The following is a 15,189-nucleotide window of genomic DNA, read 5'->3' as shown; positions in this document are numbered from 1 at the left end:
GTGTGTGTGTTTATATACAGTACCGGCAGCATTGCCTGTTTTTGTCCCTTATTTTAAGGGTATTTGATGCACTTTCTCAGCGCTCCATAATTTACATCAAGGGAGAAAGTGTACGATTGTCCAGGGTTGAATACATTTGCAAAAACTAACATTATTTTTTTATACATTTTACAGTTTGAAAAAGACAAAATGGAAAAGAAAACAGCATTGGCAGATGTCCTATTTTATTTGGAAATGCCACTCTTTACAATTTAATTGTTTTTTGGTTGAAGAAACAAATATTGAGAGATTCTGGACAATGGTCCAGGACTGTACATAAACAGCTACCTAGGGATATGAGTGTTTTGTGGTTTGTATCACTCAGTACCACAGTCACCCCCATGGACCTGCGGACCAAAAGACTCCCCAAAAGCAGCGCTAAGGCCTCCATTTAGCACAAAGACAGAGTTAATTAGGAAGCTTATTGCCTCTCCCGAGGGCCTGGGGCTCTAAACGCTCTCCTACACACCCTGCTGAGGGAGTCTAGGCACAAACTGATGCAGCGTAATTAACTGTGCTTAGCAAATCAACAGCAGCCATTTTCTGTTTGGCATTAGCTGTGAGAGCGTTCAAATTAACCATCTAAAGATAATTATTTTTTATTTTATTTTGAATTTGGTCACAATGAGTTGTCTCTCCCAGATGTCTACGCCTACATCTCCCTCAGGGTATCCTCTTTTTTTCAAGCAAACTAATCAATATGCAATAACAGCGATCGTGCCGTAGCCCCCTCAACCCCTTCCACGTATTTTGAATCCTCCAAACAATTTCTAAGTTGGTTTGGCAGCAGTGCAGTAACCCTGATTAAAAATTTTTTTTACTTACTGTTGTTCTGGTTCTTGTGTTTTACTGTTGGAACAACAGCACAAACACATATTGATGCTATTCCTGTTGTAGAGATATAAATTGAAAGCAGAGGAATGATGAAGAGTTCAGTTTCAGAATTTTGAAGGTGATGACTAATGGAGGGGATCATGTGTGATTATGTTTGACCTGCAGAACAAGGGTAAGCCCCCCGTCCCATTTGTCTGTTATCGCTGGCAACAAATGATGTCTACAGATAAGCGTGAGGGCCAGTTCTCATAAGGTGAGGAGTTCATTTCCATATTTCATGATCTAAGACCCCATCCGTCAACTGTTAGACCTCTCTATCTGGCTAGATAAAGTGTCCGGTGAATTGGGTTCTGGTTAAGTAGATGAATAATGTTCCCACCTTACACCTTACAGTGTTATCGCCTGTCCGGCATACTATAAGCAGAGATGTAGCGGAGGAACTGGGACATAAAAATATAATTCAGTTCTCCCCAACTTGTCTAGTTGTCGCCAAACTAGGATTTGTCTTCGCGTTCCATAAATATATTTTTAACAATTTAATAGTATCACTGTACACACAAGAATCACTTGACTATACATTCATGACTCAACATATGGATTATTATAGACATATATATTAAGTGCCTATATTATGTGATGCCTAGAAATTATTAACATCACTTAAAGCAAGCATGATGGAGTAATAGAGTTTACCTGATTAAAACATAAGTGACATCAAACATTATAGGAGAGATGGCCGAGAGTAAAATGGGTTAATGCAGCAAAAGATACACAATTATTAGGACGACAGTGATGAAATAAGAGCAAGAAAGACAGCGGTGCAGAAAAGAAATGAGAAAGGGGGGGGTTAACTGTGTCCACAGGTAGGTTATTTCTCTCTGTAAACATATGTATCCATTTGTCCCCCGGGTGCGTCCCCTTGGCGTCCCGTCGGCAGTGGCTGGGTCACACCTCCATTAGAGGCTTTGTCACAGTGATTAATAGCTCCTTCTATCATCTTTAATTCACTCCCTGATGATGGCGGCCCTGCTCGCTGCTCGGGGTAATCGTGTGATGTATGAGTCCGCCCAACACCTCGTGGCAGAGGTGAAAATCATTCCACCCATGCAGATAGCAGTCCCGGGAACAAATGTTTTCCCTCTAAATAAAAATTAATGAATTTGGTGTCAAGCGCAAGCATTTAAATACACTGGATGCACGCGCCTGTGTGCATATCTGTGTTCATGCAAAGTGATGTATTTTCTGATGTTCATGAGTGAATTTGATGGGAAGATAATATTGTTTTTCTCATTATTTTTCACTTAATCTTTTGTGTTGTCTTTCATATACATCAACATCAAAGTTGTTGTTTTTTCACTTGCTTTCTTGTACTATCATGATGTGCCATCTCTGTTGATAATGCAGTTGTAGTCATGGTGCTGCTCCCAGCTGGAGTTCCCCTTCTCTACCAACAATTCTTTTAGTTCTCCCTCTTTGATGAAGGGCGTCAGCTTGCAATGATGAAGTAATGTCCATTACTGAACAAACAAACAGGACTATTTGCTTTAACTAGGCTGAGACACACACACACACACACACACACACACACACACACACACACACACACACACACACACACACACACACACACACATACACACACACACCAACCAATCAGATCATCTGTGTTCAGTGTCGTTACCGCCCCACGTCTAAGCACAGCTGCGGTCTTTGACTTATCAATCATCTGCACATGAAACCACAATTTTTAAAACTCTGAACATAGCATATTTGCTTTCGGCTAACGTTTACCTTACAGAAACATATATGTTTATGAGATAAAATGCTCTCGTTGAGTCCACTGGACCGAGGGAATTTCTGGTCTAAATCAAATATAAACTTGGAGACCAGTGTGAGGGGGGGAAATGTCAGAGGAGAAACAGCAATGAAGGGATACAGTTACCTTTAAAAGCTCTTGTCCTTCTACCATATGGCAAGCTTCACATCCAGGACTATAACCACGTTACTCCGTGCTGAAAATCATTACGTTGACTCCCAGAGCCACATTGGGTTTCATGCCCGGCCCGGCTCAGCCAGAGTCTTTAAAAGACTTTCCTCTCAAACACGCCAGGCCCACACAGTGTGTGTGTCAAACACAATAGTTGCACTGACACTGTGATCAGGTATTGCTGCAGGCAACAACTATGAGAAACACTTAAGTTGTAGATCTGGTTCGACAAATACACGAACATACAGCATAACACAGAAAATGCAGCAAATATATCTGTAATGGACAGCTGATTCAGCACAATGTGGTCATGCATAGATTTTCTTCCCCACAGAGCAAACACATGTTTTGACAGGAATTATGATTCTTAACTGGCACAGGAAAATAGCTCCTGTGCTACTTATGCGGTAGTTAACAGTTTCACGTTCCTTTTCACCAGACATTGTGCTTTGACCTTGCACATATTTTAAGGATATTTATGCACTTGGCTTATCGTGTTCTTCAGTTTAAAGGTGAGAGCACATGTTCATCGACTTTGTCCAGGTCTTGAGTTAATCTCTTAGGTTAGTTTATGACCGCCTGTGGCCAATCACAGTGACCCGTTCAGTCAATCAGAAGCATGGTTACTTCTTGGCCAGTGAACAAGAAGTGTGTGTGTGTGGATCTGTGTGGATCAAAGGTTCCACGGCTGACAGCGCAGCGGTACAGTGTCACACAGGCAGCCCTTCAGGAATGTTCCTCAGCCCAGGGATGGGTTGTGGAGCCTCATTAGCAGAGCCCCCTCTCCCTGTAGCCTGTCAGCCTGCGTTAGGCGCTGCCCTTCTCAGATGCACGCTGGGGGAGCGGCAGCATCCTGTGAATCATTTCCGCCTTCGAGTGACTTTCTATCTCTCCGTGTGACACCTGGCTGGCAGTCTGTCGTCCTAGATGGCTTCTTCATTAGCTCTTGCATTTGTCTGCTTGCTTGTTTGGAGACCTGTCTGATTGTCTGTATGCGGACTCGTCTTTCTGCCTTTCTGCCTTTCTGACTGCCTGTGCATGTAAATGTATCCGTTTTTCTGATTTTTCTGCTTTCTTTCCACTTATTTCCGAGACTTTGGAACAGTGCTACTTTGCGCCACCTACACAATGTGTCACCACTGTGAATGACTCAATCCCTCTTCCACCATTAGACTCCACCAGCCACGTGTGCCACTCTGAAGAAGCCCAGTGTGGGTTCAAGGGTCGTGCTTCTATGTCCTGTTTCACTCTATTCACAATTAACCCCAGTATGCTTCCCTCTGTTTTCACTGTACAGTGGAGAAAGAGTTCAGGAAAAGGAAATATAAAACAGTCAGAGCAGTACAATGCTGAGCAGACCCCCGCTATCAACCTTGGCATCAGCTCAAACAGATGACAAACATACCATGTTGCTGCTGTGTGTTTTTTCCTCCTCGAAAAGCCTGTTTTTTGACATATGAAGTCTTATTTTAAAATTTGATAAGAATTTAAATGTGTCTGTTGGATGTTTCCTAAGCGAGGAACATGCCCAATGATTAGAAACTAGTAAAAAAAAGAAGAAAAACATTGACATTAGCAAAAGTGTGCTCCCTTCATGCTCTCCTGCTCTTTATTACTGAGTTCAATGAAAACAGAACCAAGGCTTTGTCACGTGTTGCCTCACATCTGTTGGACCTCCTGTCTTCTGCTAACTGATAAAGTTAATACGTGCACACTTTGTATGTTTTACTCAATTGTCAGTGTTGCAGAAACTTATCAAAGAACATTGGAAAGATAACCTGTTGCCACTGTTAATTTGTGATAATCACAAAGATGTCACTGAGCATCGCCCTCACATAGAGACTCTCTCTGTCTTTCACAGGCGATGGTGACGATGAGTTTGCCCTCTACCCGTCTGACATCTTAGATGATGTATGTGGCTCTGATGGTGATCCCACACCTTCCTCGGCCCAGGCAGAGGAACCAGTGTCCCCTCTGCTCTCTGATGATGACGCTTCACCCCAGGACCCCTTGTCATTCCAACACCCAAGCATATTTTTACCCCACGAAGATTTGGCCATTCCCCTGGACTTTGAACTGCGAGAGTCAGCGGTTCCTGGCGGAGGCTTTGGCATCTGGAGCCGCAGGAGGGTAAACGTCGGGGAGCGCTTTGGACCATATGAAGGAGAGCACATGCCTTGTCTCCAGGACCCTACTCAAGGCTGGGAGGTAGGAACATATTCAATGATGAAGAGTTCATGTGCAAATTCTTAATGTGATCCAAAATGCTCGTTTTGCACAGTCACTCTTGACAGAAATTAATGTTTACACTGTAACAGTTATAATAATAAGAAATAAGAAAAAAACATTCAGAAAACAGACCTTTTTTTTTTTTTTTTTTTTTTTTTTTTTTTTACAGTGGCCACCATATATTACTTGGCAGCTAGGGTAAAGACATTTGCGCTACATAACGGAGCTTAAGCTTTGGTTCTAGTATAAACATAAAAAGTGCAGTTACAAGGCTACAGTAGTAGCGTACTTTCTGACGGGGGGTTCCTTGGCCCATATACACTGTAGCATTCACATCAGTCCTCTTTTTTCATTTCCTCCCATGTCGTCATGCTCACATTTAGCCCAGTGACCACAAGGCTGTTGTTGCCGTTTGCTGCCCAGTGATGTAATGTTAGCTCAGTGCCATTGAAAGAAAGGGAGTTGAGGTTGTGCTCTTAACTCAATTAAAATGAAAAGCTATAAATCCCTTTTTCATCCTGGTTAGGGACCCAGTGCGGCCATTGGCAAATCAGATATTGGTCAGCCGGCACAAACAATCGAAGGCAGGGTCACAGGACAAGGTGAAAGGTTAGATGTGGTCTCCGTCAGTGTCATGCTTGTTTGGTTTTATAGAGTAGGAGGAAGGGGCTGGCAGAGTATCAGCCTCATTAAGTCTCCCAAAATAGATCCTCTCCTCTCTATTTGGATGTGAGGATTTAGTCCTTCATATTCAGGCTTTTTGTCCCTTTTTCTAGAACAGAACCAAGCTAATTTAGAAACTGCTGACCATGCAGTTCATAAAGCAAAAGTCACAGGTTTAAATCGAAATATGCTTCAATACAGCATTCCTTCTCTTACTTGAGTCTCCCTAACACTGAAGTCCATTTCAATGCTGCACTGTTACGCTGACTGAGAACGTGTTGGTAAAGTATCAACATTCGGCTCATATAAATAGTTTGGGATTTGGACTGGTGCTCTTTGGCTTTGCATCATAGAGACGTTACCCCAGCCCATCAGCTCTGACTCAGTGGTTTTGGCTCAGACCAAACCAAAATGTATTTATTTTTCCTTTTTTTCACTCCGGACTACATTTCTCCAAGAAACAACTTTTCCCTAATTATCAACTACCGGGTGAGACGAAATTTATAAATGTCTCTTAAATTGAAAGTAAGGAAAAACTCTTCATTTTTGCCCATTTTTATAAAACAGAATCTTAATTAAAAAAAAAAGATTCTCTGTCCCTCTCTAAGAGATTTACAGCTGGTTGAACAAGCTCTCTGGGTTATTCTTTTTTCCCAGGGAAGGAAATAAAGGAAAAAGAGGTTTCATGAATTTTAATCCGGCGGTAATTTATGGGTAGCTTGAATAATAATATGTATTTAAAAAGCTGAGGAGCTGGGATGTGAGTATGCATATGTGTGTGTCTGGGGGCAGGGGGGGATTGAGGGGAAAGATGGGATCCTGGCGAGGCAGCACTGTATCACAATGTTTAATTACCACCCTGACAGCGAGCCATAACTCTTTCCATTAAGTAAATAAGTTGTAAAGAATTTATGATGAAATGCCACATTATTCAGAATGGATATTCCGTGATGACATCCCTCTGCATTAAATATGGTAAACGCCATTAAGCCCTCCTGACCCTCCCCCTCTCCCCCATGCCCACCCGTTTACCATCCCTCACCCATTGCTCCCCCGCCTGCAAACCGTCAATATGCCAATAAGCCTGCGGAGGGTCTGTAAAAATAAAATTGATTTGGTAAATGTGAGTTAAGATAGATATGTTTGCTTTCATCATCAATTCCATGCAGCGCAGCGAGGTGATGTCACCGACCGGGGAACGCTAAAGTGGCGCTCCCATCTGGAGCGTTTGATGGAGGGCCCTGAGCGGCCCAGGCCAGTGGTGACAGACTGGGGGAAGTTTGTCACCAGGGAGGCCACAGTTCCTCAGAGCCATCACCATAAATTTGGGGGCTTTATTCATAAAGGGGTAGGGTGAGTTATGGCGTCCATGATGCTTTATGAATACAGGAATGGTGACTTATGGGAAAGATAGCTTCAGTAAATAAGCGGTAGAGAGGCAGTAGCGAGGGGTCTGTCAGGCTGAGACGCTCACCTACAGTACACAGTCGTATGCAGAACTGGAGTGCTGACCGCGCCAGTAGTCATAATGCTCACTGTGTGAGCGTGCATGTGTGTATCTGTGTGTGTTTGTGAGCTGAGACAAATCTATTAATGAGTGCTTTGGGTAAGTTCATGCTTTTTTATAAGAGTGAATTGTGTTTGTGTTAAGGATTTCTTCATGAATTTCTTTATGTCAAATCTTAACTGTGTCAGTATAAATATTTTCTCCCAACCACTTTCTTGACTGAAGATTTACTTTCAGTTCAACAAATTCAAGTGTAAACTGAAACCAGACTGGATTTGGATTTGGCTTCAATTCATGTAACAGGTCAAAATTCAAATAATAGAGGGTTAGGTACTGAATTTGTTTTCCAAGAATTGATTTCATAATTTCACTTAAATAATGGAAATTTAAAATAAACCCATGAACTGTAAAATATTGCATTCTTTCATATGACAGAATGGCGATGAGGTGGCCTGCACTTGCCCATAGTATTTGCATGTATTCTCTCCTTGAAAATACTCTTAACGCCTGGATGCCCACCAGTCCATATTCTGCTGTCTCTCTCTCTCTCTGAGTTGTTAGGCACATTGAAAATCTTCACTCAATGAGCCTTTGGGCTCACCCAAACTCACGGGATTATGGGTCCTGCGCTTAGAAAACTGGGTGCCTCCTGCTGTAGGAGCGATGGGCGGAGCAGGTTAGGGGTGCGAGAAGGGGTGGGATGGTGAGTGGGGCGGGACAGGGGCGCTTTAGGGCCTTTGTGCACTTCTTGAGTGAGAGGCGGAGGTGGAGGTGGAGGCGATAGTGTTGGTGGTAGTGGTGGTGGTGGTGGTGGTGGGGAGGTGGTGAAGGAGATTAGCAGTGATGGTGAATGGGAGTAGAGGATTAGGGACTGGGCAGGGCCTTTCCTGGCTCTGCCTGTCTCCTGAACCTCCCGGTCATGAGAGGATGGGAGGATGGAAGGAGGAGAGGCAGCTGCCTGGCCGGGAGGAGACCCATCATTTCAACTGTTGTCAGCTGAAATTCTTGCATTTCTAACGATCTCCTGAGAAGTTTGTATTGTGCGTTTGTACTCTATTACTAAGTGTTGGATCATAAACTTTTAATTTAAGATTCCTGAAAGACTTTAGTTCATAGAGCCTGTGGTTACGGTGCCAGCAGGTGATTTGTCATATTTACAAAACAGCGGAAACGACAAGAAAATCTAGCATGCAAGGTTTTTGAGGCAGTTTTGCAACTGTAGTTCAATCGTATAATAATAATTTATACTTTATATAAGTTAATAGTTACTGCTTCTGCCATTTTTCCTTTTATATGTACAGACAGTGTGAACTCTAGGGAAGTTCGATCCTGGGATCAGGGTTTTGTGTGTTGCATGTGTGTCCACATGCGCCCTTATGTGTGCATGTGTGTGTAAGACAGAGTGTGAGAGCGTGGATGGAGGGCGTTTCGAGAGGGCGTATGTTTTGTGCACGGATAAGCTGCTGTCCTGAATGAATGCAGATGTCTGGCTGGCTGTCCGCCTGTCCCCTGTGCGCTGACGGCCTGTCACCTCTCTCTGTCACAGGGAGAAAGAGCCACTCTCGGCCCTCCTAAAAGCCCCTTAATCCCCGAGCCCCTGCCACATCCCATCCACTGTCAGCTGAGATGGCCTTGCCCACAGCAGCGCTTAGAAAGGCAGGCGCTAGGGATGAACCTCTCTGTCACTCACGCACCTCTCAATGGACACACATCTTCACATTTTCACACGCATGCACACACACATATAGTTTTTTTTTTTTTTTTTTAGCAATTCAAAGTGGAAAAGTCCTGCGTCTGCAAAGGCAATGTGAATGGCAGTTGTCAATGCATTGTGCTGCATGGACACGGACACGGATGCGCTGACATCATCGTGGGACCTGTTTTCTCTCATGAGAAGAGCACTAACTGGCTGCTAAGACTCTGTGTAATTATGAAGTAGCTGTTCATAGCATACACTTGGGTCTCAGTGGCACTTAATGAATTGTAAAGAAGACAATAAAGACTGTAAAAATCTGTTGTGTGAGACCGGATAGGGAGAGGAGGGAAATGTGTCACCATGTAAACAGAATGTGGGATTGTTGAATTGTGCTGCAGAGGAAACACATGTCCTTTAATTATACATTCTTTAATTATAAATACAGCTTCACTTCTGAGCTGTGTAAGACTAGTAGTTAGGACTGCATAGTAGTATGTAGTTTGATAGACCTGAGGGTAAAAAAACTACTGGAGGTGATGGATTAGGGCTAAAACCAAGGCTTAGCATAGAATATGAATTTAGACTAAGAGGTATCAGGGTATAGGATGGACTCAGGTCGAAGTGGGTTTTAACTTACTGTCTATATACTGTAGTTACAATGTTTTAATAAAGTCTTTAGCAGTAGACCTGCGGACACTCACCACAAACACAGAACTAGGTTAAGGCGTTCCAAGTTAAGCTTAGTCTACCTCTCACCCTGCTATCTAAGTCAATTTAACTGGATGCTTGCAGTGTATGATCTGATTTCTTATTTTTATAGTATAATTGAGTATCTTACTAGTTGTGTTCACATTCAAAGAATCTGCAATTCATGATTTAGCCCTAATTAGTAGTAGTAGTAATAGTTTCTTTGCCATAAGCATGGTCTTTTCTTAACCTTATCCACCATGTACTGCAGATGTGATGGGCAGATATTGTAGAATGTGAAAATGGTAGCATGTGAAGTAAAAACATTTGTTGGCATAGAATGTAATCTGGGGTTTTGCAGAATTATGCTCTGTGGACATTCTTGTCTGGTAATTGTAGAGTTGTATAAAACGCTTCAAACTGACTGTATCACAAAAAACTGGAGTCAAATTCCCTGTATGTGTTTACACTTTTACACTTGGCCATTAAAACGGATTCTGATTGAATTCCTACACAGCAATCATCTCAAATGTCTAAAATACGGTATGTCACAACAACCAGTCACAGTAAGTCTTCCTAAGACCAAAGCCCGTCAGCTATTTTGATGAACAGTTGTAGTTTATGTATAGTTTTCTATTTAATCAAATCTAGGATTGATTGAATTACAGTACATTGGCCCCAATCCTAGTGAGTAAATATATAATGTGCCTTAACCTGCTGAGCTACCAAAACACCCCTGGCCTCTAACTTCCTTTACATAGTGCAGAGTGTGCAGCCCCATTATGCCTTCAGCCACGTGTGTCTGTGTCTGCTTTTGTCTCTCCTGGTGTCTGTGGGGGAGATGAGCTCCCCATTCAATGTAACTGGAGCTTGATTATCTTGGACGGGAGTGATGTCCATTCAAAAATCCCAAAGACAAAACAAGCTGGGGGTCCGTCTCCCTGCCTTCTCATTTGATTGGTAATCCCTTTCTTTGGGTTAATCTGTTGTTTGCTGGTGCAGGTTGTGGCTTGTGTTTGTCTGTTTGTGTGTGTGTGTGTGTGTGTGTGTGTGTGTGTGTGTGTGTGTGTGTGTGTGTGTGGTTGGGGTGTGTGTGGTTGGGGTGTGTGTGTGTGTGGGGGGGGTCTAATCTCATGTGAGAGGAGCGAGAGGAGATGAGGCAAATTCATAAAGAAAAGGCGTGAGATAAAGTGTCAGATGATTCACCTATATGAGTCAATCAATCAGTTAAACAGGATGAAGAAAAAAAATGATACTCATTTTTGATTTCCCCCCTCATTCCTTAGCGCTACTCCCCCTTCTCCTCCACCTTCTCCTCCTCACACCCTCCTCCCTCCCTCTCTGTCTGAGTTCCCAGCAGGGAGGGGAAGCTAGGTTAACTAACTGAACAAAGTCAGAGTGAATTGCAGAAGGACAAAGGCGGGCATGAGTGGGGGCTATGCCAGTTGGAAGGTGTAGCCAGCAGCACAATGCCAGGTGAAGGAGGCTCTCATCAGGGGTCCATCCAAGCAGGGCAAAGGTCACGGGCCTTATTAGATCTGAAGTGAATAGAACGACTTGTTTGATTGAAGAAAGAGTTCAGGAAAAGGAGCGATGAGGCAGGAGGAGTTCACCTGTTTGAAAAGCTCAGAGGGGAGGCATGTTTCTCCCCCCATTATATCTGACCCGACTAGCTGATAGCTCACGGTGAGAGTCACAACACACACATAACACTCTGAGCTGAAGAAAAGGAGGCTGATCGGAAACACATGCAGGGCCAACTCAATAACACAATGACAAACGTCTAGACAGCCACAGATATAATAGAATTTATGTGCAGGTGCATTGACTCATCGGCGGGATATAAATGCAACTGCCTCATAACACACATTTACATCATCTATACTCAGCTGTTATAGCTCTCTGGATGCACTAAGGAAGATGTACACTGCAAGACTTGCTGGAACAAGAAAGCTTTAAAGTCCCTGTCTAAGCCATTATTTCTAAGACATTTTTGTGTTATTCGATGTTTTACAGAGGGAAATAAAATGAGAGAAGTGAAAGTTTCATGTAGCAAAGTTTACCAGCTTGAATTAATTTCCACACAAGAATTAAAATGTTTATGATGCCTACTAAAGAGCCTTAAAGCTATTTGTTTGTAAGGTTAAACTGTTCTAAATGAACCTTTAGTAAAAATGTGAAACAACCTCTTTTTAATTTACAACTCTATAGGCTGTAAATGTGGTGAAAGTACTGAAGTAATATTAGGAAAGAAGTGAGGAGAATGTGCAAGAGCTACTGACTCCACCCAAGATAGGAGCACTCGAATCAAACGCACCTCGTCAGCTGTCTACAAAACTCCCCTGGACAAAAAAAAAGGGCTGCAGCACTGCGTGTTTGGAATGTGTATGCGTACCCACAAAAATACACCAACACAGTAAATCCCCTAGATTCACACACACACACACACACACACACACACACACACACACACACACACACACACACACACACACACACACACTCAAAATGTGCCCCTACACTCTGCACAGATAGGAGTGAAAATGAGGGGACCCCTAAACAGAGTACAGGAAACAGAGGTGATGAATTCCGTGTGCAGGGCCACAGAGCCAGGCTCATAGATACCTTATCGAGGGGGATTGATAGGGGAAGGGCCTTCCCTTAAAACACACTACTGATTGTTTCCAAATGTCTTCCCTATGGGGAGGGTTAGAGAGAGGGAGAGACAGCGACTCAGGGCCAGAGTTGCAGGCTTTTTATTGGTCCAGTCCGGGGAACAGAGAGGGAACAGCACCTCTGTCCTGGCTTTCCTGCCCCGAGTTGCTGCTAGTGCTTAACTACCAGTCAGATCACATTACCAAGGCAGTAAATCTAAGTACCGGTTAACGCAAATAATCAAGAGCTAATACTGCTCTACGAAACCACTTTCTCTGTGTCTGTGGTCAGAGCTGCGCAAACAGGCACAAGCCAGGGCCCTCTGTCCTCTTAGCCTGACTCTCCCTCACTCTCTCACGGCTATTATAACCTACACACAGTCACAATCTCAATATACTTATGTATCCATGTATCCCTGTGTGTGTGTGTGTGTGTGTGTGTGTGTGTGTGTGTGTGTGTGTGTGTGTGTGTGTGTGTGTGTTCACTCGCGTTTAAATGTCTCTTCTGTCTCTGCACTGCAGTTCAAAGGGTAATGGGACGGTGCGGTCTGGTTTGAGAGCTTATTACTGGCTTAAGAGCTAAAAAACGCAGGCCAGGCCACATTCAGCACAGTAACATCGTACCCCTCTTCCAATTACTTCATATTGCCGCTCCAATTAGAGTGGAGCAGGTCCAAAACCAGAACTGAGAGCTGCTAGGTTTAGAGAGAGAGAAAGCAGAGGCCCCGGGTGGCAGTAATGAGGTCTTAACCCCGACTTTGCTCTATTATGTCATAATGCTTTAATTTAAGCCATATGATAGGCTGCTGCGCACTCTTGTGTTATTGGAAAGTCAATATTTGTGAGCTGGCCCTATCTGGTCCCCTCAGATGTGGCCTAGGAAGTAAGTGCAAAAAGCCAAAGAGTGCTGAGGAGCAAATGATCGACAGAAGTTTGCTCAGGGAGGGTATTGCATGTGAGGTGATGGCATCCTGCTTCCTGACACATTATTAAATGATAAGATAAATAATTACTGTATGTCACGTCTACACCGGCTGATGGATACTTTAGTCTACAAAGCAAAGCAGAATTATTACTAACAACAGTGTTAGTTCCATGTATAGTTCAGTTTCATGGTGGCAGTTCCTCGTGTAAAGTAACATACAGGTCATTCAACTGATTCTACACAGCATCTGTACTAAACTACCCAACAGAAGTGGGCAGCTTTTACCTTAATATATCAGCAATCATAATCAAATAGTATCATATATGAGAATATATGCTCTGGGAGCACCCAGTCGGTACAATGAGTACTGTTTGTTTTAATACTTAAAGTAGGTTTTTCTTTAATACATGATGTATACATACACATTGTATTATTGTGCGTCAAGGGGACTTTTGAATGCTGGACTTTTACATGTAATGTGGTATTTTTACATTGTGGTATTACTATATTTGCTTAAGATCTGAATATGTGTTATCACATTAGGTTTTACACAACAATGTGCTCCTGCCCACACACCTGGGACCAGCGACTCATGTTGGCATCACTCTGCAATCAAAAGCAGTTTTCTGGCCTACTGTTGCACCATGTGCTAATTAACTAACAGTGGATTTGTTAATAGTTTGTACAGTTTTTGAAGGTCACATTTTAAATTAGTGTGGCTCTTGTATTTAATGGGGTTAATTACCATGGTAATAACCCACAATCTCAGGTTGCATTATAATGATACAGTCCATCAGTTTTTGTTATTGCATAATTACAATAGGGGATGTTTAATTATATTGAGAATAAACATGCATTTTTTTCTATAATGAGAACTGAGTAGAAAATACTATCTTTTGAAAGAAGGGAAGAATTTACTGCTTGTACAGCTTTAGTAACAAGATCAGAATCATTTGAAACCTTCATGGAAGAAATTGTTGAGTGACGGTACAGCAAATGTACAAAACATAATAACTACTACTCTTCTGCAAGTGTACCTCTCTAAAGTGAACTCTTGATGCTACACTATAGGCTACATATGCTGCAAATCAGACTTCATTTGTTTTCTGCAGACTTACATTTCTTGTTTACACTCAAAGTGACTTCAGGAATGTTATTCTAACTACATTACAGCAGCTTTTGCAGGGTATCTCTTTCATACCCAGCATTGTTCATTGTTTGAAGATGTAAATTGAGCAATAAAAAGGGAATGCTTACGGGATATATTGGATTAGACATCCAGCATACTGTATGCTCATGTGTTTTGCATTATAGTTTTCTAAACTTTAGACGTTAAACTAACTCTAACCCATAGGGCAGGAGATTGAGCGCTACACATGGCAGTCACCCTTAAATCCACAGATAAATGCAGCTCACTCATGCAAAGATGGTGGTGAATAGATAGTGTTTCTCCTCCTGGGAGAGAGTGGTGGGGTGACTGGGATGAAAAAGGGACTTAAAACATGTGTATGCACAGCTACTGAGGGGGTAGTCTGTGAGAAGATAGGATAGGCAAACTAGACAGGGTGAAAACAAGAGTGATAGATGAGGCAGAAGAGAGACAAAGACGGATAAAGGGGAGGGAAGAGTACAAGAGAGAAAGACTAAATCAGTCAGAGTGAATGAAAGAGAGGCAGAATGAGCTGAAGAGGTGGAGAGAGAACTCAATGTCCTGTCTCTGGTACGTGCCGAGGGAGACAGATTTTCCGGTGGAGTGTTCCCAAGTGTCCCCCTGCAGTCTGTAATAGGATTTTTCAGGCTACAGCAGGTAGTCTGTGAGGGAACTTTGTTCGTCGGTGCTCACAGATAAGGGTTAATGCAGCCCAAAGGTTTCTCCACTACACAGGGCGCTCTGGGAGTCTGTCGCTCCCTCCTCGTCGGGCCTGCGCTGTCAGCACCAATCCGTCAGAAAGGATTTCTTCCTACAAA

The 15,189-nt window shown here is 42.9% G+C and overlaps 1 protein-coding gene across 12 annotated transcripts in view; it reads left to right on the top strand.

Annotated features, from left to right (window-relative positions):
• The window catches only part of mecom (MDS1 and EVI1 complex locus), a 132,212-nt gene that overhangs the window by 36,094 nt on the left and 80,929 nt on the right, over positions 1-15,189 (top strand). For all 12 annotated transcript variants that reach the window (XM_028574193.1, XM_028574189.1, XM_028574186.1 and 9 more), the window contains exon 2: positions 4,722-5,068. In XM_028574193.1, the coding sequence (XP_028429994.1) occupies positions 4,722-5,068 (347 nt within the window). The remainder of the gene's footprint in view (positions 1-4,721; positions 5,069-15,189) is intronic.

Source organism: Perca flavescens, chromosome 3 (genome assembly GCF_004354835.1).
Source record: "Perca flavescens isolate YP-PL-M2 chromosome 3, PFLA_1.0, whole genome shotgun sequence".
NCBI lineage: Eukaryota > Metazoa > Chordata > Actinopteri > Perciformes > Percidae > Perca > Perca flavescens.
Note: the sequence above shows the minus strand (reverse complement) of the source record. Positions and strands in the feature narration are given on the sequence as shown.